The sequence below is a fragment of the Pelodiscus sinensis genome, chromosome 3 (genome assembly GCF_052426305.1).
Source record: "Pelodiscus sinensis isolate ZL-2025 chromosome 3, ASM5242630v1, whole genome shotgun sequence".
Taxonomy (NCBI): Eukaryota; Metazoa; Chordata; order Testudines; family Trionychidae; genus Pelodiscus; species Pelodiscus sinensis.
The window spans coordinates 117,923,180-117,948,911 of record NC_143054.1 but is presented as its reverse complement, the minus strand read 5'-3'; the positions used below and the strand labels follow the sequence as shown (position 1 = coordinate 117,948,911).

Genomic DNA, 25,732 nt, shown 5'->3' with positions numbered 1-25,732 from the left:
CAGTGCCAGACTCAGTGTGTGTGGGACACAGAAGAAAGCTGAGTCACCCCTGTCCTGCTTGCAGACTCCTGGCCTGGCCAGCACTTTCCCATGCCTGCTTGTCCCTGGGTCGTGGGTGTTGTGATGCTCCCCTGGGATGTCTGTGCTTCTGCTGGGAAGTGTCCACTTTCTAGGCAACATATGGGCTTCCTTGAAGCACATTGCCATCATCTAAACTGAGACCTTTGGTGGCAGCTCAGAGATTAGGTCTAGGTTTCATACACAGTGTTTTCTGTGCTGACTTCCCTTTTAACTTTTCTTCACAGTTGGGAAAGCTGCAAGCCTGGCATGTCCTCCACCTCCTACTCCATCTACCTGACTCAGCAGGATCTGCAGGCAGAAATCCACATGGGAGGAGCTGATGAGGGATCAGATAGTCCGCCTGCAGTCCCTCATCCAGGGACTCAGGGAAGAGCACATGGAGCGGGCTGCTGATTAAGAGGAGCACCAGGAGTGGGCTGCTGACCAGGAGGAGAGAAAGGCACCCTGGGAAGTCATCAGCATGACACCATGTTCAGCACCCTCACCTCAATGATGGAGCACATGGCATTGTTCATGGAGTGGGCCACCAGCCACCTCCCCACCCACCCCATGACTTCCCTTCCAAGACTTTCCAGGGGATGCCAGGGACCCACAACGCAGGGTGGTGGGACCATTAGGGCAGCCAGAGCCTCCAGACCACTCAGAGGCCAGTGTCACTCCCAGTTCCGTCCCTGAGCCCTCCTCTCCTATTCCAGCTTCTTTTCCCATTACCTTCCCTGTGGTATGTCCCCTCTGTAAAGAGTCCTGTTTTTTCAAAAAAGATGTCTTTATTGTTTGCTCTGCGGGGAGGAGGGAGTGGGCGATGAAAGACACACACGGGGAATACAGGGGCTCCTTGTCAAGAGCTAGTGGGAAGAGTCTCAGAACTGGACTTGCATGAAACTCTCCTTCAAAGCCTCTCTGCCCCTTGCAGTGCTGTCCTGCTGGCACTGGTGTCTGGCTGCTCGAACTGCCTTGCCAGACATTCAACCTCAGGCTCTCCACCCGGCAGAAAAGTCTCCCCCTTGCTTTTGCACAGCTTGTGGAGCACACAACAGGCTGCCACCACGAAGGGGATGTTGCACTCACTGAGGTCCAGACAGCTGAGAAGACTCCTGAATCTTTCTTTTAAATGCCCAAATGCACATTTCACAATCATTCAGCACCTGCCCAGCCTGGTGTTGAATTCCTCCTTGCTGAGGTCCAGGCTGCCCATGTAGGGCTTCATGAGCCAGGGGAGCAAGGTATAGGCTACATTGCCCAGGATGGTGATGGGCATGTCCACCTCCCTGACTCTCATAGTGCAGTCAGGGAAAAAAGTGCTGGCATGCAACTTTCGGAAGAGGCATGAGTTGCAGAAAATGTGGGCATCGTGAGCCTTTCCTGACCATCCAACATTGATGTTGATGAAGTGGTCCCATCAGTCCAAGCTCGACTCCCTCTACGAGAAGCAGCTTTTCACAGTTTCCAAGGGATGAGGTGTATACGCAGCAGCAGAAGCACCAGGACCTGGCTGAGCAGGGCCTGTAGGCCACGCTGGGGTTTGTCCTCTTCATCTTCATCCTACTGGAACAACATGCAGGCAGTTTGGAGGTACTGCCCCATGAGGCGCAGCATGAGGCCTGTGAGCCTGGCTCTGTTTTGCAGCAGCTCTGGCTCCATAGTGTCAGTGCTGAGGTGTCTGTCAAGGCAACCAGAGCACAAGAGGGCATGTGCCTACCGTGTCCTTTTTCTGTCCCATGAGGGGGGAAGCAGTAGAAGAGTGGCTTCTGAGACATGGCCATAGAAAGGAGCCCCTATAAGCACAGCCTGCCAGACCAAGCAGCCACAGGAAGTATCCACCCTCCTGGTGCCCTGCCCAGAGTGCTTCCAGGGGCTGTAAGTCCTAGATAGGCTCTGTTTAATGTGCATGTGCTATTTTGGACTAATTCGAACTATTTTCAAGGTGTTCCCCATAGTGAGGACACACTAATTCGAATTTGTTACATCAGGAGTTAAGTCAAATTTAGTAATTTTGAAATAATTTCCTAATGTAAACATAGCCTAAGGGAATATCCTCCTGCACCAATGTTCCATTTCTTTCTGCACCAGCTCAGAGAGAAAACAAAATATGCTTTCATGTTCTTTCCTAAGTTTAGATTTTACTATTATTTTCTTGTATTTCCTTCCCTGTGTTCCCCAAGTGGAAATATACAGATGTACTGCCAATGAGGGGGAGGCAAAGGGAGCAGTTACCCAGGAGCCCGGTGATGGAAAGGGGCCCAGGTCTCCCAGCTACCACTGCTGCTGCTGCTACTGTGGCAATGGTGGCCACTGAAGCCACAGACCCTTTAAATTAGCACTGGGGCCTTATGTGGCACATTCTAGAGCCTCGGGCAGCATACTCCAGGTGACTCTGAGGACTGGTATAAAGTGTCTTAGTATGATCTGGGCAGTGCTGAGGGATGGCTGCACTCAATCCTCAACCTTAATGCCCAAGGCCTCACCCCTTCTGGGAACACAGAGCTGCCCCCAGTCCTACCTTGGCCTGGGGCTCAGCAACTCTATTGCACCCCCTGGTCCTTCAAGAACAATGCAGAAATAGACTATGAAACTCATTGTCACATAATGTTTCTAAGGTCAAAAGTTTAGTAATACAATGTTCTATTATAACATCAGCATTACCAGATTATCCACATTTTCCAATCTGTTGTACAGCATATTGTGAGAAATATGAAGGAAATTTTTCTTTAATTGTAAAATTGTATTCTGCTATTCATATTCACAATTGTGGATATAGGATATTTTCTTTCATTTATTTTCATACTAGCCCACAGTTAAACCAATTTCCACCAAATTTCCTAGCAATACACTATCTATGGATTATTTCAAGATAAGGTCTTATCTAAAAATTAAAGGGAAAAACCTCTTATATTTTAATATACTATAAAATCTAGATAGAAAGGCACCAGACTGATGAATATGACTAGAATAAACCCATTTCACAGTAGAGAAGATGTCTCTTTTGTCTCATTAAGTCTATGAGTCCAGACCATTAGATTTCTGCCTTTACTACCTAGCTGGCATTGAAGATCTTGACTAAATGAATGAATTTCTAAATCACTGCAGGAAGATTTATCTAGCTATGTGGTTTTTTGTGGTAGGACAAGGAAGATCTGACTTAAGTCCCTTGAACATAAGATTTACTTCTTTTCATAACTCAGATGAGTAACTTCTTGGATTGCATCAAATTCTTCTCGGGAAATAAAATATTTTTAGATAAGGGTATGTTATATCTAGGTAACATTTTAAATATGAGAAGATTTATCTTACACTAAAAATTTTTCTTATTTGAAGATGAGGATGTGCCAAAGCTAAATAAGAGATGTCTTGGTTGATATGAAAGGATGAATTTATTTCCACAGAAAAACTTAGACATGATTCCTAATCTTGTGCTTTCTTCATTGAAGGACAGAGTAATAATTTTGCTGTCCCTTCTAGCAGAGGTACTAGTAATCAAAAGGCTATTTTATAAGAAAGAAGAGTCTTAGGTATATAATTAATAAATCAAATTATGAAAAACAAAGTTCACTCCTAGAAGAAATGTATCTTTCTAATACTAAATTCAGATGGACTCAAATAATAAGCTGGGGGAGTTTAGCAAATAATTCTGCATCTAATGGCCCCAAGATCTAATGGCCCATCTAATGGCCCCAAACATTCAAGTTTGGATAAAAATAACCTTTTATAAAGCATGTTTTGAAGGGGTTTAAGAAGGCTCAGTTTTTGAAAAATGTGCAAGAACCTTTGCAAATGCAAAAAGCGATCCTGTGGACAAATTCCTGATGTAAATGTGGAATTTTCACACTTTGGATATAATTTTTTTGCTATGATATTTGTGAAAATAGGACACTGTAAAGTTCCTGATTTTTAAGATTCTACCCATTCCAGTAGAATATGCTGCTAGAAATCCATGTCTATATGGGAATCAATATAGTGATGGGGAAGTACATTATGAAGGGGGAAGGGGTGGTATTTTTAGCTTGGAACCATATACAGGCAATGGGTAAAGGTGTCAAGAGTCTTTTAGTGACAAGTATGCCTAAATTCCATTGACTCTCAATGGGACTTGGCACTTTTGAAACATTTATCCATTGTACTCCTTTTTTCATTTTCAAAAGCATTTTACAAACATTATTTCTTCCATACTCTTTAAATATACTAGTTAGTCTTCTCGATTTAAGTAACGCATCAACTTTCTGCTATTAAGTAATCTCTTCAGATTAATCTTTTCATGATGCATCCCATTAAAGATTGCTTGTCCTGATGATTTTTGAGAAATGGCCCATTGGACACAGGAGACAGATCCTTAAATAAAAAGCAATCTATAAACCATAAAAATCTAGGTCTCATTTCAGTAAAAAGAATTACTTTTGTTTTACCATTTATAATCTCTTTGGGCAGGGCCATGAGAAGAGGGACCTTCCCTGATCCAGCAAATCCCCGGCTACGTCTTCACTGGCCCCTTTTTCGGAAGGGGCATGCTAATTTTGAAAGTGGGAATAGGGAAATCCGGGGGGGATTTAAATATCCCCCGTGGATTTAAATAAACATGTCCGCCGCTTTTTTTGCGGCTTGGGGAAAAGCCGGAAAAAAAGCGTCTAGACTGGCCCAATCATCCGGAATAAAGCCCTATTCCGGAGGATCTCTTATTCCTACTTTGAAGTAGGTCCCGAAGGTGCCGGACAAGAGAGGTCCAAACCAGTAGCTTGTACCAGTGCTTTTGATACTGTGGATAGTTCACTCTGGCCAAAGCCCTTTGGTACCAGAGTTTTCAAGGATAATGCCAGAATAGTATGCTTGTGTGATGAAAGTGTTGATACCAACATTTTCTGGTGCCACTTGTGTTGGCACAAAGCTCTTTATTCAATAGTCATTGGCACTGGGTATTCAGCAGCATCCAGAAGCTAAATAGGGGTGTTATAATGATCACTCAGTGATGAGGTGTCAGTGGAACTCATTTTGGCTCTTGAACTACCTCCTGTGTTGTGCCTACTCATTTATGGTTATGGAGAGCTATGTTGCAATTCACCTTGGGGATTAGTGCTCTTTGCCACTCCTCTCTTCTGAGGATGCAGATGAAGCTATGAAGGAGTTTCTTGCCAACTCTGAAGAATAGGACTTTCTAGACACTAAATTGGCTCTAGACCCAAAGTAGATTGTCAGGGATCTTTTGAGAAAGAAAGCCTCTCTCATATGCCTCCTACAAGGAGGTTTACAGGATCTGTCGAAAAAGGCTTTCTTTCTCGACAGATCCCCCTCTAGACTGCTGGTTTTTGCCAACAAAGTGCTGATTCAGCAAAACATGGTGACCATTTTATGCAAATTAGGCACAGGATATGTAAATCCCTGCCTCATTTGCAATGTCGACCTGCCTAATCTGACTCCCTCTGCCGACACAGGGATGAAGTCTAGACATATCCCAGGAGTGGAACACATACACAATAACTCAAAGTAGAACTGCACTTTAATGCTTGTAGTCTTCATTACAAGCTGGTATTCACTGCAAAAAGCAGTATTAACCCACCAAACTAAGCAATTATTTTATATCTGACTTTTAAATCTATATTCCACTCTAAATACTAAAATTTGACTTCTTTTGAAGTGGCTTATTTCTACTAGTCTTTAGCTAATAAATAATTCTTAAAGTATGAATACCTGCACAAAATGATAAAATATTTTCAAACACAGAAAAAGAGTCAATAAATGACTCTTCAATTAAAGCATTTAATTAGAATATATGCTTAAATAAAATATAAAAATTGACTTGTTAATTCAGTAGCTTTGGGTTACAATACCAGCACTAATTTTCAAGCATCCATGATGTCCTGTAGCACATAATTTGTTATCCAAAGGCTATTTTTAGTGGATAGTTGGAATACTTGGAAGATGCATGATTTCATCAAGGTGAATAGTCTTGCCAGTAATGCAGATTGCAACTTTTCCATGCAGTCCTGTTTTGTGCAGATCTCATCCATGTCCTTCCATAAAGGATCCACCCAATGTGCTGCAGGTCTTCCTCCCATTCTTTTTACATCTCGTGGATGCCAATGAAGTATACGTGCTGTCTATCTGTTGTTTCTCAGTCTTGCTACATGACCAGCCCATCTCCTTTTCTAATCATGCATAATTTGGATGATATCATTGATACCGCTTCTTGGGCACTTGTGATAGGGAATTCATACACCGTACTGAAGGTGGGGGGGAGGCTAAGACTGTGGGTGGAGGAAGTCCCACCCCTTCACCCAGACTGCGCATGCTCCAAGTGCTGGAACAGTATGAAAGGCAGCAGAGCAGCTCAGGGTGGGGTGACTAGCGAAGAAGAAGGACCTCCTGCCAGAGATCCTGAACTGTTGCTGCCAGCCACCCTGGCGGTGAGAACCGGGAACCCAGGAGACAGCCACAAAACCCGCAGAATCTCAGGGAGAAGTGCCAACGGAGTGGCAGACTGTGCTGCTACTCACAGGGCCCTAGGTTGGGACTTGGTGGAGCAGGGTGGGCCCAGGTCCCCCTACCAGGGCATTAGCCCCCAACTGTATTGATGCTGGCCAGTAGGCCATACTACCCTGGACTGAGGGCTATATATATTGACTGGCCATTGGGCCATGCTGCCTGGCGAGCTGGGCCACTTATGGACTCGGGGTTATCCAGAGACTGGTGAAGTGCTCTGGATTATAGTGACAGCCAACCCCCTTGGGGCCAGGGAGGCAGCATCTGCACCCCAGAAGGTGGTCACCCCAGTGACGGGGAGTGCTTACACCTCCACAGTGCCAATAATTGATAGTAACATGATGTAGCCTACTTACACCCACCATGCATCTTTCCATTGCTCTTTGGGTGACTTGCAGCTTTAATTCTTCTGTAAGCATCATGTTCCAGGTTTTGCAGCCATAGAGCATTACTGGAAAGATACTTGTGTTAAAGAGGTGGACTTTTGCAGTGGTGGAAAGTTTAGGATGGACAAAAACACTATGCAGACTCCCAAAGGCAATCCAGTCCAACCTCTTCCTCCTGCTCAACTCTGGACCCAAGCCATTGTCCATCTGCAATACTTGTCCAAGATACACATATTGATCTACCAGCTCGACAGTCTGTCCATCCAACTGCATGAAGTATTCTGATTATGCATTTTTCATCCCCCTTTTTCCCCAGTACGGATGGTCGGGCAAATCTCCTTTGCATTCTTACTGTTGCCATTGAGGAGGATTTGCAATGTTGTGGGTTTCAAAGCAATTAGGACAATGACATCTGTGAAAAGGAGGATCTGAAGAACCTCGCCATCAATCAGAAATCTATCTTTCACTTTGATCTTCCGCAGGACATCTTCCAGGACACTGGCAAACAACTTTAGTGAACAAATGTTCCCCTGCTTTATGCCTCAAGGGATCATCAAAAAGCATGATTTCCATATTTACATCCATCATGGAATCTTGTATGATTCTAACATACACAGGAGAAACACCTTGTGAAAGGAGAGCACTTAATGCTGCATTTTGTTCCACCAAGTCAAAGGCTTTTTAAAAGTCAATGAATAACAAACATAGTGGGATCTTGTACTCTGTACACTTTTTGGTCATCCGTGTGACCACAAAAATATGGTCCACTGTGGAGAATCCCTTATGAAAGCCTGACTGTTCCCTTCTCATGTTTTCCTTGAGGACACCCTTAATACAGGCATAGATTGTTCTCATAAAGACCTTACAAATATGAGAAAGCAGACAGATGGGTCAATAGTTGCAAATATATTTTAGTGGATATATCTTTAACAAACAAATAAAACATATTTTTTCTGTCTGATACTACAGCAAGCCACAGGGAAAATAATTAACAGCATAGAGATTCTGCTGATTAGTGAGCATGAAAGTGAATATTAAAATTCCCTATAAGCCACACATTATATGCAACAATTGGATGGCAACGGGGGACTGTTTCCCTTAAAACTTAAAGAAAACTTCGTTCACAATGGCTGTGTCTAGACTGGCAAGTTTTTCCGCAAAAGCAGCTGCTTTTGCGGAAAAACTTGCCAGCTGTCTACACTGGCCGCTTGAATTTCCGCAAGAACACTGACGATCTCATGTAAGAACGTCAGTGTTCTTGCGGAAATACCGTGCTGCTCCCGTTCAGGCAAAAGCCCTCTTGAGCAAATCATTTGCGCAAGAGGGCCAGTGTAAACAGCACTGTACTGTTTTCCGCAAAAAAGCCCCGATCGTGAAAATGGCGATTGGGGCTTTTTTGCGGAAAAGTGTGTCTAGATTGGCCACGGACGCTTTTCCACAAAAAGTGCTTTTGCGAAAAAGCGTCCTGCCAATCTAGATGCGCTTTTCCGAAAATGCTTTTAACGGAAAACTTTTCCATTAAAAGCATTTCCGGAAAATCATGCCAGCGTAAATGTAGCCAATATGTATTGCCTAGCACATGCTGGGGCTGTTGCTACATAGGAATACTGTCATGCTAACTGTGAATACAGACTACATTTTCAAAAATTATTGTATTATAATAAGCAAACATATATAATATGGGATAAAAATAAATAAAAGTAGAGTAAAAATGCCTATCATATTTGGCAAAGCAGTAGATAAAAGGCTAAGAGCCGTTTATCTGGCCACATGATTCCAAACGTGGAGTTATTTTGATACCGTATATATTTTGGGGCAACATGTTTGCAGCAAGAAAAGAGGCATTGAGCTTTGTTCAATTAAATTATAGGGGATATTCACACCACCTTAAGTTTCATTAGTTAAATAGTCTGCTTTTCAAAAAGCCCATTTTATAAAGGCAAATTATAGGATGTCTATATTATTCCATTTATATAGTTAGATTTCTAATATACCAACTGGTGGCTTCAGAGATAGCCTATGAGATAAATCTATTTTATATAATTACAAACATTCAGAATATGACCTAGTCCATCTGCCCTTCTGGGCTCTTCTTTACTGAGCTACACTAAGCAGAACATTAGAAAATCATCAATGTGTAAGTCAGGTCAGGATATATATGCCTATATAACACTCCATGACTCTAGACTCGAATAGATTTTTTTAGTAATGTAGAAAAGATCACAACTATGAAATGAAAGTTGTATTTCATATGTCTGGAGGACAATTCATTTCCCTGTTTACATGTGCTTTTGGCTCTTAGGGCACGTCTACACTGCAGAGGAAGAATTGAAGCTGCCGCTATCAATCTTCCAGGGCTCAAATTAGCGGTCAGTTTAAGACAGCTCATTCAAACTGAGAAGGGTGCCGGTAACCCTCATTTCATGAGGAGTAAGGGAAGTTGAAGGAAGAGTATTCTTCTTTTGACTTCCTTCAGTGTGGACAGCTCCAAAAGCTGTTAAGCTACTTCAACTTCAGCTATGCAATTAATGTAGATGAAGTTGCATATCTTATTTTGACTTTGTCCCACAGTGTAAACATATCCTCAGTGCTTTTCTAACACAAGATCTATCTCAATTTTCATATTAAAAAGTTTTGTGCACTAATTATATTTACTTTTCTTAGCTAAAATATTTTATGCTTTTGAACCCTAAGGGCATGTCTACACTAGGAAATAACTATTTCAGAATAAGCTTATTCCCCAAGGAAAGAAGGAGTACAGATTTTGAAAAAACGAACCCATTATTTCTACATACAGCCTTGGTAGTGTGGATGCTCTGCTTATTATTTCAAAATAACTCCCTAGTGTAGACTAAGGCTAACTGTCACACTTTTTGGTTGTTGATGGCTGAAATAAAAACATTATAAGTTTGATAAAAGAAACAGGATTTGAGGATTCACTCTGTCTCCAAGCCTTACAACAGAAGATACACAGTGTTTCACCAACATAAATGAAAACATCAAACACATTGATTTTCTTATGGTCAAGTTGTCAATTTGATTTGATTTGTCACCTGACAGAGATTCAGCTCTTTGTAGTCTTTGAGTAAAGGGAAAAGGAATCATAAGTGATGGAAAAGAGAATGAGCTATTCATTAAATTACTAATTGGGAGAGGGCTATGGATTCACCTTCAGGGTAGATACAGAAAAATCATCAAAGCCCTGCTTGTGCCACTGAATGGAACTTTCTAACAAGCAGCAACAAGCACTTTTAAGACTGATGTTTCAGTTACAGTTTAAAGATTAAAGTGCAACGAGCTCTGACACTTCTAGACGACAACCTTTGTAGCTGGGGAGAAAAAAGACTATTCTGCCTGAAACACAGAGATAATAAAATATCTTGGCTCTGTTGCCTACCTCCACCTTCTAAACACCCTTTTTTGAAGAAAGGTAGCTGTTCAAGTCAAAGAGGAGGAGCAATTTGTTTTCCTCTTGATTGTCAATCTACCAACTTTTGAAGCTTACAACATCACTTGTTTCCCTTTGGGTCCATAGTAATGTGAATTGTCTTTATCCAAGTGCCCAACAAATCATTGTCACACAGCAGCAGTCGACCTTTCTTTTCAATCTATGCACTTTTCAAGTGTTATAAATCAGTTGACTTTCAAGCTCAATGAGATGGCATATGCCCTGGTTTGAAGAACAGATGGAGGCTTGGGGGAAAATTGTTTCTGCAGGCTTGCTACAAGCAGCACTGCTTCATAAAAGTGAACTATTTGCACTAATTTCTCACATAAATTATACAGGCAGGGAGTACCAGTCCATTCAGCATAGAATCTTTCATCCAGCTTTCAGAGGTCATTTAGCAAATTTAAATTAAAGTTATTTCTGATACATGGTGGGGCTTTCATTCAATACACTTTCAAGAGATGGCAATTTACATCAAATAAAGGGATGGCATTAAATTGTGTATTCAGAACAAAAGAGGAACAGTAAATTAGCTGCCAGAAGATTACCATTTTTTAGAATCCTAGAATAAGCTGTGACTATTAATTAACCACAGAGGAATTAATAATTGAAATATGGCAGCTCTGTATTACAGAAATCAGGTAAACTGTCACTTTCCTTTGCAAGACCTGTTTTAGACTTGTACTGAAGAGTGGCATTCAAATTCTAGCAATTGCTCTTAAAAGAAAAAGGATCTCGGGGACAACATCCTTTAATCTTTCAAGGAAACAAATTAATCTTCTATTAAGTAAATGTGCATGTCAGTTTTTAATAAATATGGTATTTTATGTAAGGAGGGAAGATAAACATTCCATTGCATTTTTTCAGTTATAAATATACAAGAAATGGAAAAGACTGAACAATGAGTTATGATAAACAGAACTGATAATGGATACTTCATAAAAGTGAGCCACAAGTGGTTAAGAAGAGTGTAAGGATGTTCTCATATTCATAATATAATTTATTGTTTCATTGATACTGTGGCGTTTGAAAGTATAGTTTTAAAAAACAGATTAGAAAGTAAATACCAGGCATATTTAGCTAAATAATTATTTCAAATTCTATAGTATTCTATGAAATTATCAATTATATCAGTGGAAACACTTCATTTTCATATGATTTTCTACCTTTCACTCCATGAACAGTAATTCTGCCAAGAAATGCAAAGATGTATCCTTTCAAAAAGGACTAAAAAGGAATAAAGTCATGAAAGTTCTTCATACAGTAGTATTAGCAATTGAGTCACCACAAAATTGTAGGTGTTTGTACAGTCACGTGTCATCTCATCTCGTCTCTTAAAATTTTAATGAATGCTTAAAGCATGCAATTAAATAATGAACATTTTTAAAAATTTTGATTATTTCTTTGAAAACCTATTTTAATAGTATATTTAGTGAGGACTCTAGACTATTTTTAAAAATAATATTTAAAAAAACTACTTTTATCTGGAATTACTGGTAGGAAGCACAATAGCAACAACTGAAAACCCTGACTCTGGGAGCTTACAATCCTAGTCCTTTCAGTGACTCCATGTGAAACTGTGCAAGTTATTTAGGGCAAAATTTTCTGAAAGTATCCACTAATTTTTGGTACCTAAGTTTCTGATGCCCACCTTGAGACTTGATTCCCAAAACAGGTGATGTCCAAATTTAAGTGGCAATTTTGAGAAGATCATCTTAACCTCCAAGCTTCAGTTTTGTATTCTCTTTTGCCTTCTATAAAATAGGAATAAAACTGCTTACCTAACTTGTGCGTCTACACAGCATCCTAAATTCAAAATAAGATACGCAACTTGTGCTACACAAATTGTGTGTCTTATTTGGATTCTATTTCAAAATAGCTTATTATGAAATTCGGCATGTCTACACATCACCAAATTTTGAATAACGCACTATTTCAAAACAGCCTTTAACCCTCATGGAACAAAGGTTACAGGGATGCCGAAATAGCTTTCCCATTATTTCAAAATATTTTGAAATAATGGGCAGCTTATTAAGATGCAGGGTAACTATTTTGGGACACCTCCAGTATCCTGAAATAGCCATGCTGTGTACATAGGTATTGTGAGATTTAGTGCTTATAAACTGCTTTGAAGACAAAATACAACTATATAAATACTAAATGTAATGATAGGTTACGGAGCATTCCTAGCTGCGAGTTCTACTTTATACTGTCAGACTGGCGTAAAAACACTTTCATTTAAATTAGAATCAAACCTTATGTGTGGAACTGTCTGCATGTTTTAAAATCTGAAATTTGAAGGCAAAGAAGCTAAGGCTTAGTCTACACTTGCAAGAATGTTAACACACAAACTTTTGTCATTCACAGGTGCTTAATCCTAGCCTCCTCCCTAAACAACAAAAGTTTTGCCACAGCAAGAGCACTCGTCTGCCAACAAAGCAAAAGCTGCTTGTACAAACAAAGTATTTTATTGGCAAAAGTGCTGACAAATAGCATTTATACATGCCAACTTTTAGCAACAGGGCTGTGTCAACACAGCTCTGTTGCTGAAAGTGGTGTAGTGTAGACAGAGACAAGAGACTGAAACTGTGGTTTTGGATGGGAATTGGAGGACCCTGCAAGAAAATGGGAAGATACCCTGTTGGACTAGGTAGGAAGTGGCCCAGGGAAGGTGCAGGAGCAGCCTCTCCCACCCTGGGAACCTCAGCGCGTTTTGGACAGATTCCCCGCTGAGTGGTGGACTGTCCTGCCACTCACAGAGCCCTGGACCAGGTCCTGGTAGAGTAGGGTGGGTCTGGGTCCCCCTACCAAGGGTGCCGCTGCCTCCCTCTTCCCCCCTTCCCCCCCCAGCGACTTGCCATCACAGGCCTTTCAGCCCTGCCTTAAAGGGCCAACAAGTGTCGAGGAATAGAGACTTGGGCTGGTGAGTCCTGCGTTAAAGGACCAAACACCAACTTGGTGTAAAGACTCAGGCTAGTGGGCCAACAGGCCCTGCCTTAAAGGACAGACCGGTGACTCTAGAGACTCGGGCCAGTGGGCCCTGTGTTAAAGAGAGACAGTCACTGACTTTCCGTAGAAACTTGAGCCAGCAGGCCCTGCCTTAAAGGGCCGCCCGGTGACTTTGCATCAAGACTCGGACTGGTGGGCCTGTGTTAAAGTGACTTTATATAGAGACTTGGGGTCCTACCCCTGCCCTCCAGAGGGGGCAGGAAATTCAGCCTCGTGACACTAGCCCAAAAATGAATTATCTTTTTTGCTGCAATATCAAATTGTATATGTCTAAATTTTTTAAACTATCACTACTATAGTTGGGTAGTTTTTTAGCATATCTGCTTTCTACCTTTTTCCTTCCATTGACTATATGTGAAGACTATTTCCCTCCGTATATATTTAGTATTCAATTTTCCAAGAACTGATTTTCATATTAGGCGCGTATTCTTTTAATCTCTACATTACTGTGTATTATTTCTACCAACACTGGTATTTTGAGATCCATCCCATTTAATATAATCTTGAAGTTTCACTATTACAGTTTACTTCTTCTGGATAACTTATAAAAATAATAAAACAAAACAGTTCTAGTCTTTAATATCCACTAACTGCATGGCTCAATCTTGACATGCTGCCATTTGTCATTTCCCTTTGCAATCTTCCAACCAGTTTTCAACTGACATGGCATTATTCCTAGCTTTTAACCTGATAGTATCCTCTTTTAGCATCTTTTATTAACAAAGATGTAAATTAGTGCTTATACAATGAATGGAAGAAAGAGCAAATAAACATATCTATTTTTCATTTTCAAAAGCTGACTCTTGCAGTCAGTATGTCCTATTTGCTGACAGAAACTGACTTTACAAATAACAAATAAGCATGTGCCAAGACTGTTTTTAAGGATATGAACTCATTGCTACAATTTTTACTTGCTTTTAAGTGGTTTGAATTTTGAAATGGAATTAATAAATCAATTTAAAACAATATTTGAGAGGAAGGTATACGCAGAGTCAGTAAGTATGGATTTATGCCAACCAAAATGATTACCACATTTAAAATTAATCAAGGAATTTTACTCTCCACTGAATTTAAAAGGATACTCTTTCAGAAAAACTGTATTCAAGAAGAAAACTACTCCCCTGTCCTGCCTGGTTAAGGATAGGTGCTGACATACTAATAAGAGCTATGAATCAATCATAATTGCACCTCTTTTGTGGCTATATGTAGCGAGGTCATTGATTCAATGGAGAATGAGGGAAAAAAACCCAAGGATACTCATTTACATTCAGTCTCCTCCCACGTTCTACCTAGGGATGCCAACCATCTATTCACACAAACCCAAACACCCTTGCCCTATCTGTTCTCCAAGACCTCACCTATGTTCTGCTCCTGTTCACTCGATCTGCCCTCCCTCTGTAACTCACTCCTACCCTCACTCACTTTCACTGGGATAGAGTAGAGGGATGGGGTGTGTTACAACCATGAGGGCTGGCCAACACTTGTCTCTAGCCAGGTATCTGGTCAGCCAATAACAATGCAAGCAGGGATTTCAAACTGGGACAAAGACATTTTTAACTTTTCCCTTCTTTGTCGGAGTCAGAGTGGTTTCTTCCAGGTAACAGGGAGATGGGAGGCCGTCTCTCTCTCCAAGAAGTCTTTTCACAATATATAAGTAGAGTAAAGTTAGTTAATCCATCAGGTTTATGGATAATCCATTTTATGGTTTGGGACTGTGAAAATGATATCTGTGCTGTTAAAAGTGCTTTTTTCCCCTCTCTTTTGTAAATAAGATTTGAGCACTCCCCTATGAGTATATTAATTGGTGGCTTTTTTCCAACTAGCCACTTTATTATGCTTGCAACTATAAACTGGTTCTGATAACACAAGTTTGTTTTCTTTTTCTAATTATCCTGGTATTGGTTCATTTCTGTGTCCTGGAAAATCTGTCTGTGGGTATCTGCATACCTCTAACTAGGGGGCAGCTACCACAGATTGCAGCTTACTTTCTTTTCAAGCTCTTTGGGGAAAAGAGCTTGAGGTACCCCTGAGGTTTTAGGGAGGAGGTTTCCCAAGTGATCTCTTCCCTGGTCTTCTTACAAATACTTGAGTGGTGGCAGTGGTTTTTATTCTCCAAAGTCCAGGTATTAGGATTTTGGGGGAAGTTTTTGTACCAAAACCTGTAGAGATCAGGTTTTGGGGTGCTTTTGCAGGCCCCCACTTCTGCATTCATGGTGCCAAAGTGGGGAACAGCCTTGACAGGGTGTGAGAAAGTAAAGGCTCTGGGCTGGGGCCGAAGTTTGGAGTGTGGGAGGAAACATTAGGTTGAGCCTGGGGCAGCGGGTAAGGGTGCAGAAGAGGGGGGTAGATTGTCAGAGTTTGAGTGTAACGGGGGGTTCAGGGTTGGGGAAAGAGGTTTGGAGGCAGGAGGAAGTGCAGGCTCTGAGAGGGAGTTTGGGAGTGGAAGTGGGCTCTGGACTGGTGCAAGACATTGGGATGCAGGAGTGTTTGGGATGTGGGAGAGGTGCAGGATGTGGGCTCTAGAAGGGGGCTGAGACAGCAGGTTAGGGTGCAGGAGGGGATCAGGATGTGGGCTCCAGCCTGCTGATGCTTACTTCAGGTGGCCCTGAGTCCTGGTCAGCAACACACTAGAGCAAAGGCAGGTTCCCTGCATGTTCTGCCCCCACACCACTCCCAGAAACAGATGGTCTGTCCCTCCGTGTGACCCCTTGGTGGAGAGAGCAAGTGGCTCCATATGCTGGCTCTGTCCTTAGGCACTGACTCTACAGTTCTCATTTTCCACAGTTCCTGGCCAATGGGAGTACTGAGGTCATCACTTGGGACGGGTTCAGAATGAGGACACCTTCTACCCTTCACCAAGGCTATGTCTAGACTACATTCCTCTTTCGATAGAGAAATGTAAATGAAGAACTTCGAAATTGCAAACAAAGCACCGATTTACAAATTTCACACAATTTACATAATAGATTCCAATCACTTTTTCAAAAAAGGAATTTTTGGAAAAATGTGGTCTAGACACAGTTCTTTCAGGAAAAAAAACCTATTTTGAAAGAACCCGTAAACCTCATTTTTTCAGGCATTAGGGTTCTTTCAAAAAAGGGATGGTTTTTCTGAAATAACCGCATCTAGACAGTCCTAGTGCCCACAGGGAGGGATGTGTCCACTACTTCCAGGAGTAGCACAGGGCCAGGGCAGGCCAGGCCAGGCAGGGAGCATTAATATATATGAATGTGAGAGGAAATAATATGATTCTATAGCTTGCTAATTAGGATGTAGGAGCCTGAAGTTTTAAATCCTAAAGTAGAATAGGTATATGAGGAGAAAATGAGAATAATCTGTTTGAGATTATCCCATAACTCTACCTCTTGGGTATTCTGTTGCAGTGTAGAAGACTCAACTTTAACTCCCTTCTCCACATTAGGCACAATAGGTTATTGAATCTTGAGCTCCTACATACTATGAGAGTGTACTAACCACTGGACTAAAGGAAGCTGATGATAGTTGAATAGAATCTAAATCCTTCCATCTCCAAAAATTGGCTGAAACTGTTTAGCAAATGTGAAGACAGTTTTAGATGGATGTAAACTCCATTTTTCAGTAATGAACAGTTCATCTGAAAAATTGCACATGGCTTTACTCATAAAAAATGCACTATATTTGAACCTAAATCTTCCTCACAAACACTGCTTAGGGCACAAACAAAGATCTGAAATCTGAGGCTACGTCTACATTGGCATGATCTTGTCCCTTGTTTTTGTATATAGCACTCTTTTAGCCCTAGATTATAAATATTTATCTGTTTTCGCCTATCGGGGGCAACAACCTTTAAAAAAAGCTGAATAGTAATATGAGAGAAATGCAAAGAAGTCTAATATGACTGCTTTTGAAGCACGATTACCGATATTACAGTAGCATCCAAGGGCATACCTTGCGTCATGGTAAACTTAAAAACATGCAATAAGAGTTAACTTTGTTGTAGCAAAATCTAGTTTATTTGGTCTCTGTTGAAAAAACCCACTAAATAGTACGATGTCTCCAGCTGATCAGATAGTGGTCAGTCACTGTCACAATCCATCAATATTCAAAAGTGCACATCTCCTTTCATTTTCCATTTTGAAATTGCAAGTTATAAATGGTAAAACAAACTATCACCTCCAGAATAAGCCTTCTCGGAACGCAAGCAAAGCAGAGCTCTGTAGTAAAGCTCCAAATGAGATGTCACGAAGGGCACATGTACACAGCAGGGCAAAACTCAAATTAAGCTATCCAACTACAGCTATGTCAATTGCGTTGCTGAAGTCAAAATAGCTTAATTCGGCTTTTGGCACTGTTTACACAGCAGGAACACTCTTCCTTCAACTTCCCTTATTCTGACTCCTGCTACCCTCATTTCACAAGAAGTTTTGAAATAATGGCTTGCTGTGTAGACATACTTATTTCAGAATAACGTCAGGATTTATCTCCTCTAAACTTCTACATATTCCACTGCACTAAACCCATTTACTTGAGTTTTACTTAGGAAGCGATCAGTTCAAGCCTCTAGAGCCCTGTCTAAACTTAAAACAACCACCACGTCTTTTTTTTAAAAAAATGTTAGCTAACAGTTTCATTAATACAGTTTGAAACACTACTTAGCACCTTTTGTAGAGAGAATTTAAATACATGTTAGACAGTTAGCTTTCCATTGATACTGTTCTCAGTGCATACTAGGGGAAAATCAGAATTATGGCTCAAATTCTGTACTCAGGGATTGTTTAAACATAGAACAGCTATTCTGCTTTAAATTCACACCCTACATTATTCTGTAACTTTCATGTGTAGACAACTAATCAAATACTTAAAGTTAAGCTTGTGTATAAGTGTTTGGAGGTCAGTATTTGCTTACTAGACAAAATAAGCCCCTCTTTGTACACATAGCTGGATCATTATCATGTTGAATCTAATCCCAGCTATCATTGAGTGATTAACACATTTTTCATTTTAACATCTCCATTATTTTACATCTTGTTTTAATAATTAGAAAATTAAATACTGTATATTTTATAGAAATAACATCCCAAGATGTTTTCCTTTGTCAGAACAAATCACTTTTTGAGAGTCTTTGCATTAGCTCTTGTGTACCACTGAACAGATAAGCTAATGAATGAAACGAACCATGATATGCATCACATATACACAGAACAAGAAAAAATAAAGCTGATACTATGTGGTTATATTAGGACTAAAATATCTATGAGAAATGTGACAATTTATTTCTTCTCTGCTTATCCTTGTTTCAGTAAAACTGGCCTATACATGCAACAAAATGAAGTTTCTATATGGATTTTCTAGAAAATGCTTCTTCCAAACACTTTATTAAAAGTTTGATCTAGTTTCATTAATGCAATTCTAGCAAGCTCTCTAAAAGAAAGCAAAGAAGACTAAGAAATACTAGATTATTGTTTTCATGATTTAGGCAGATTTAGAAGTCAATATAATGGATGAAAGTTGGTATTTGAGTGTATTGTGGCAAAGCTACAGCCATGCCCACTGGGTCCTGCACTTCTGGACAGTTGTTATATGCCTCAGAGGCTCACTGTGACCCTCCACATAGTGAGGGGGGGGAGAGGAGGAAGAGAAGGTCAGGTCAACACCTGGTATGGGGACAGCTGAGGAAAACCCAAGCCCACCCACTACGCCAGGTTCCAGCTCAGAGACCCTAAACAGCAACAACTCACAGGGTTTTTTCCTCTAGCTCCAATACAGCAGCCTTTTTCCAGGGCCACTTCCCCAAACACTCCGCTAGTACTGTCTCCCTGACACCAGAGTGAATCTTGCCTGGTTTTGCAACCACACTTTCCTTTTCAGCAACCCACTTCTTCCTTTCAGTCCTTCACTCTTCTCCTTCCCCCTGCCTTATCATAGGGGAAACATTTTAAAGTAATGCATCAGGCCTTAATTGGCTGCAGGTGCCTGATTTGCCTTCTGTTTCGGGCAATCCTCTTAATTAGCCTCAGGTGTCTGCCTTGATTACGTGACAGCAGTCTCCAGCAGTTTATTCAAGAAACAAAAAGCATCCACCAAATTACCCTCCACCAAACTATTGTAGCCAGCTTCCCTGGATCTTTCACAGTATGCTTGTGTTTCAGAAATGTGCCTGTGTTTTAAAACAAAGAGAAAAATATAAACCCTACCTCACAGCTATTAACCTGTGCATGTACACAACTCTCCTCATCCTGTCCATTGTCTTGCAACAGTGGGCATCGTCCCGATTTCCAGGATTTAAGATGGGAACTAAGAAAAGTGCATCTTCCACCTTGCTCACTTTTCAGAGTGTCTTAAATTACACAATAATCAATGGTACAATTTGGTCCACAGACTGGGATTAGAAATAGCAGAAAGCCTTGGATGGCAATAGAATCCTACCTCTCATTAACTGTATTATTATGGTCCAAAATGTTACTGCAGAAGTTGAAGGGAAAGGAAGTCATTAAGGAGTGGAGAAATGTGAACTATGAGAGAGCCTTTCCTGGATTATATTTGGGACACCACGGCACATTGAACATAACCTATTACTCAGAGCCACTCTATTCCAGCACATTTCACTTTTCAGACAGCGAGAACCATGTCTTTATTCTAGCATTAAGATTTGCCTGGAAGGTTGGCTATATGCAAATGCTCTTGGTTACATCCAAGAAGTATCTAGTGACAAGATAGTTCTAGCAGTGTAAAGGTCAAGTAGCAATTAAAATGGGGTAATAGCGGTTGGAATCTCTCAATTTGATATTGTGAGGTTAGAAATTGTAATATCTCAGGATACCCAACAGAAGAAAATGCTGGAGAACAGTTTAAGGCTTGTTAGGTCTCTTTATGAGTTTAGAGTGAACGAGCTAAGTTCTTGGAGGTGGCACGAGTAAGTGAATTCATGACCCAGTCAGATACGATGTTGGGATCTTCCAGTTTTGTTTCAGAACATAGAAAAGCTATGGTGAGAGGCTGGGTGAAGGTTCACCTTGCTGCAAGAATTACATCTTGAGTCCTTGCATTGATTCAGTAATTATATGCAATAAAGTTACAGCCTGTTCCATGTTTCCCACAAAGCAATTGCCCTTTTTAAGAACATAGGAATGGCCTTACTGGGCCAGAAAAAAGGTTCATTTAACCCAATATTCTCACTTCTGTCAGTGGCCAATGCCAGGTGCTCTGGAGGGAATAAATGGAACAGATATCCATCAAGTGATTCCCTCTTCTGTTGCCCATTCCCAGCTTCTTGCACACAGAAGCTGAGGACATCATCACCGCCCATCCTGGATAATACCCATTAGTGGACCTATTCTCCATTATCTAATTCAGGGGTGGGCACCTTCCATGGTTTGTAAGGTTAGTCCCTGGTGGGTCTTCACAGGCATAGGAGGATCATAGCTCTCATTGGCTGCAAATCGCCATTCACAACCAATACGAGAAGCAAGAAGCAGCATTCCAGTCTACAACACTTCATGCTGCTCTCACTGGTCACAAATGGTTATTTGCAGCCAACCAGAGCTGCAATCCTCCAATACCTGCAGAGGCACAGGTAAACATAGCAGCAGCAGCCCACCAGGAGCTAACCTTGTGGGCTGCCTTCTTTTTTATTGCCCGCCCCTGATCTAATTCTTTTCTAAACCCTGTTATATAGTTTTGACCTTCACAAGAACTTATAACCTGGTAAGTAAAAACCCAAATACTAACAACTAATAATTAAACTGCTTACATTCACTTGCCACACTACAAGCTAAATCCTTCTCCCTTTGACTTTAGCGTGAGAAGGATCAGACCCTGTATTATAAAATTCCCCTTCCATTCCCTGGAACTATAGCTATTTTTAAATTAGGATCATATTTGACATGGACAATTCAAATTCTTCTACAAATCTGATGTATTTTTCCCTATGCAGATCACACTCATCCTTGTGTAACTATTATTCTGTTTCCAGAAAATTCTTATTCTAGCCCAATAAATAACAGAAGACGTAAAGTAATTCTCTGATAACAAAAATAATTAAATTGCAGGAGCAGGTTAAAGATCAGCATTCATTTTTCAAATTAAATTTAAAAGCCTGCTCTAGTTACTTAAAAGATTGGCAAGTTTTACAAATAACATCACTGAGCCTTTTAGAGAGAAACACAGACGCATTAGAATGGAGTCATTAGGCAATACATTTATTTTGAAGCCAATTAACCTTTTGTCAGAGAAATGTCGGCGCCGTAATGGTTTCTGCAGTGGAGGTCAGCCTCTAACAGGGGCACGTATGACAGCGATTACGCTGCCTGACATATGCTGCAGACTGAGAGTGCAGCCGTGGAATGAGAATTTGCCTTCGTTTGTATTCTGCTCTGCATTTCCCAGGAGCAGGCAATCTTGACCTATCCATTTAGGTAATTAAAGCTCCCATTTGGAAGTGTCCTGCAGGAAGGTGAAATCTGTGGGAGATAAATGTCTGCTGCTCACTGTATCCAGCCACTTCCATCATTTGATGGACTGCCTGAAACAGGCTGGGTTGCCAGGTCTTCATATAAATAGAGATGAATTGGGCAGGAGACAATACTCTAAGGCAAAGCAACTCTGTCATCTTCCTTTTTGCAACATATAATTTAATTGTTAGCAAGGTAGATGGCTGACTCAGGGGGCCTTTCTTTAACAGCACCCCCACCATCTTCCATTTGCTAAGAAATTACTCCAGTTTATTTACTTATAAGCCAACTTTGTTTAGCAATGAAATATGTCACTTCAATAAATGCAGCTGGCTGTTACAGCCGTGCCCTGACTTACCTTCCAACCTATTTTGTTTCCTCTTGTATCATGCTCAAGGGCAATTGGGAAGTCACCTCGCTCATAAAACTTGCGAAATGCTGTAGGCTTTGTTGGTCTTTCTTTAAATGCTCCTGCAACTGGTGGTCCTCTTACCTAAAAACACACAAACAAACCATAATGCAACAGTGCGGGTTTTTTAAAATAAAAATTCTAATATTTCTGTAGAAACACTAATGGTTTATAAGGGATTGGTAAGATAGCAAGTAGCATTGATTTCACTCTTCTCATGTTATACTTATTTTAATGTATGTGTCCAATTAAGGTTTTTAATAGATATTACAGGAAAGAAGTATTACCCTTAAATGAAGATTTAGAATTTTGTAGTATTCTGTAGGTACTAATTGGCTTATCTGTTTTTTTATCATCTCCTGAAAAATTGACTTTTCATTTAAAACTCTAAGTTTCCACACCTTTTAAAAACAGAAATAATACTACATGTTCACAAGTTTTATGATACCTTGCCTATTTTAGGAGGTTTAATTCCTTCTTTGTTTGTAAAGCAGTTAAAGATAAAGCATTATTTAAATGTAAACTATTTGATATCAGAATCTAAAAGTGCACATCTCCTATCTTTCTATTTTCTTTAATATGAAAGTAAGACACAAATCACTTCTCCTTTGTTATCTGGCGAAGGGGAGATGTACATAAATATCTACCTACTGTGGTAACTAGTATTTAACAGAAGAGTTTCTAAGCAACACTGAATTTACAAACTGTTTGTTTTTGGCTAAATAGGCTTGAGGAGGTATGTCCAAGAGGAAGAGAGTGGAATTGGAGGAAGTTCACCAAATACAGTAGTATCCTCCTCATAGTGTATGGACTTTCTTGCATAATATCTTGTTAAAGTTAATGTGCCCCTATAAGAAAGGAAGAAAGAAAGACCACTCTGTGCCTTCTATAAGCAAATTCACTACAGTCAATGCATTAATAATGGTGTAAAATAATAATCAGTCCTGGAAAATTTTCCTGCGTAAGGCCTTGTCTACATGTCCCCTCCGATCAATGGTTCCATCTTGTTTTATTCCTCTATAGTTCCCATCATCTCTACTTATTTCTCTTCCTCTCTTCACGCTGATCTCCTACTTTCTTCTAGCAGCTCAAATCTAGGTTCCATATCCTCTTCCATATGTCTGGTGACATATGTCCTAGACTTGACTCTCCAATCAGCCCATCATTTTTACCTCGTACATGCCTCCCTACCACCACTAATGTCATACTATGAACCCCTCCTTTCTTTCCTTCTCTTTCTGTATCTCTTCTCCTACTGTCTTCACTTCTCTCTGCACAGGATCTTGCCATGTTCAGAGAAAGTTGGCATAATACAGCATGATCCTCTCCTACCCCTTGGCTTAACTTCCTCGCCCTTCCTACACTTCGTCTCCTTCTCTCTCATCACAGATGCACAAGTTCCTTGTCTGCTCTCCTCCTCTAACCTTATCACTCATCCCAGGCTGTGTCTAGACTGGCAAGTTTTTCCGCAAAATCATCTGCTTTTGTGGAAAAACTTGCCAGCTGTCTACACTGGCCGCTTGAATTTCTGCAAAAGCACTGACTTCCTACTGTAAGAAATCAGTGCTTTTTGCGGAAATACTATGCTGTTCCCATTCGGGCAAAAGTCCCTTTTGCGCAAAACTTTTGCACAAAAGGGCCAGTGTAGACAGCTGACATTTGTTTTCTGCAAAAAAGCCCTGATCGCAAAAATGGCGATCGAGGCTTTTTTGCGGAAAAGCGCATTTAGATTGGCCACGGATGCTTTTCCGCAAAAAGTGCTTTTGCAGAAAAGTGTCCGTGCCAATCTAAACACTCTGTTCCAAAAATGCTTTTAATGGAAAACTTTTCCATTAAAAGCATTTGCGGAAAATCATGCCAGTCTAGACGTAGCCCCAGTGATTCCACATCGTCCCCTTTCCTGATCTCCCTCTTGTTCACTCTTATCACCTTCCTTTTACTCTTCTCATTAACCTCTCACTATCTCTGGTTCTTTCCTCTCACAATATGAGGCTTTGGTCCCTCCCATTTAAAAAAAAAAAACCTTACCCATGATCCCATTTGCCTCTCCAACTATCACATCATCCCTCTTCTCCCTTTCATCTTTAAACTTCGTCAACACCCTGGCTATCATTGAATGGAATTACTCTTCTCCAATTCTCTCCTAGATCTTCTCCAGTCTGGCTTTTGCCCCTTGCACTCCATGGAAGTGGCTCTTGCCAAAATCTGTAATGATGTCTTCTTAGCCAAAGCTCACAATCAACTACATATTCCTTCTTGACCTGTCATATATTCATAGATTCCAAGGCCAAAAGGGACTCTTGTGATCACTGACACAGTCGACCATGGTCTTCTTTGAGTCTTCTTTGCCACTGGCTTCTGTGACTCCATTCCATCCTGCTGCTTCTCCTATTGATTCTCCTCCTACCTCTGTAGCCACTCTTTCAACAAATCCTCCTCATTCCACCTTCAGCTTTCTGTTACTCGGACTCCTAGGAACTATGATAATGTACATAAATAAACAAATAGGCAATTTTATTCCACAAAGGTGTCCATCCAGGAGAGTTATTCCAAAATAGCTCAATTATACAGAATAGTTATTCCAAAATAGCTATGCCAATCAATTTCCCCTGTATAGATAAAGCCCACTTTCATGATACTTCCTCTATAAGAGATTCTTCCAAAAGAGGACTGCGTCAGGCAAATATCCTTTGCCTAATAGTTTTTTCTTCTTGTAGGATATTTTTTATTAGCTGAGCAAAATGAGGAACCAGCAAATGAGAGACTGTGGTGCTTTTACAAAGTTGTGGAGGATGCAAAGATCTGGACTGGAATAGCCAGGATTGCTTCATATCAGAAGCTATATGAACTGATCTGATTAGGAATGAGGCTGGAAATTTGCACTGTATCTCCTCTCATACCATGAACATAAGAACATAGGAACATAAGAATGGCCATACTGGGTCAGACCAAAGGTCCATCCAACCCAGTATCCTGTCTACCGACAGTGGCCAATGCTGGGTGCCCCAGATGGAGTGAACTGAACAGGAAATGATCAAGCGATATCTCTCCTGCCATCCATCTCCACCCTCTGACAAACAGAAGCTAAGGACACCATGCCTGGCACAGGCAACATAATTTACTTTTGTCCAGCCAAAACTATTTCTGGTCATATAAATAGTGCTCATTTGGTGCAGAATCCTTTGCCTGCAGTACCAAATGGGTTGTCAAGGGGAAAGATGATCAAGAAAAGCAGCAGAGTTAGGGTTTGTGTTAGAGTTACTGGAGGGAAAAAATTATGTCTGGTGGAAATCCCCTGATGTCACAATGCTGCTGTTCAGGCTCCTCTGTCTAAAGCATAAAAAGAGCACCATCAATGGGAAGCTGTTGCTACGAAATTGATAAAACAACAAAGAGAAGAAGATAACATAAAAACGCCAATATTTTTTGTTGGAAATTATTTTTTCCCGACATTTCCTACAAAAAATTGGCATTTTTCAACCAGGTCTAACAGGATGATTAC

General features: G+C 40.7%; 1 protein-coding gene and 1 long non-coding RNA gene across 5 annotated transcripts in view; one reads left to right on the top strand and one right to left on the bottom strand.

Moving 5' to 3' along the window:
• LOC106731451 (uncharacterized) overlaps positions 1-8,085 on the top strand; it is a 125,166-nt gene extending 117,081 nt beyond the window's left edge. The window contains exon 3 of the long non-coding RNA XR_001367728.4: positions 306-8,085. This is a non-coding gene — a long non-coding RNA (uncharacterized LOC106731451). The remainder of the gene's footprint in view (positions 1-305) is intronic.
• Positions 1-25,732, bottom strand: part of PACRG (parkin coregulated) — a 485,180-nt gene that overhangs the window by 325,345 nt on the left and 134,103 nt on the right. For 3 of the 4 annotated variants that reach the window (XM_075924583.2, XM_075924582.2, XM_025180746.3), the window contains exon 3: positions 22,180-22,314. The exons of the other annotated variant lie outside the window; for it this stretch is intronic. In XM_075924583.2, the coding sequence (XP_075780698.1) occupies positions 22,180-22,314 (135 nt within the window). The remainder of the gene's footprint in view (positions 1-22,179; positions 22,315-25,732) is intronic. 4 annotated transcript variants of the gene reach the window in all.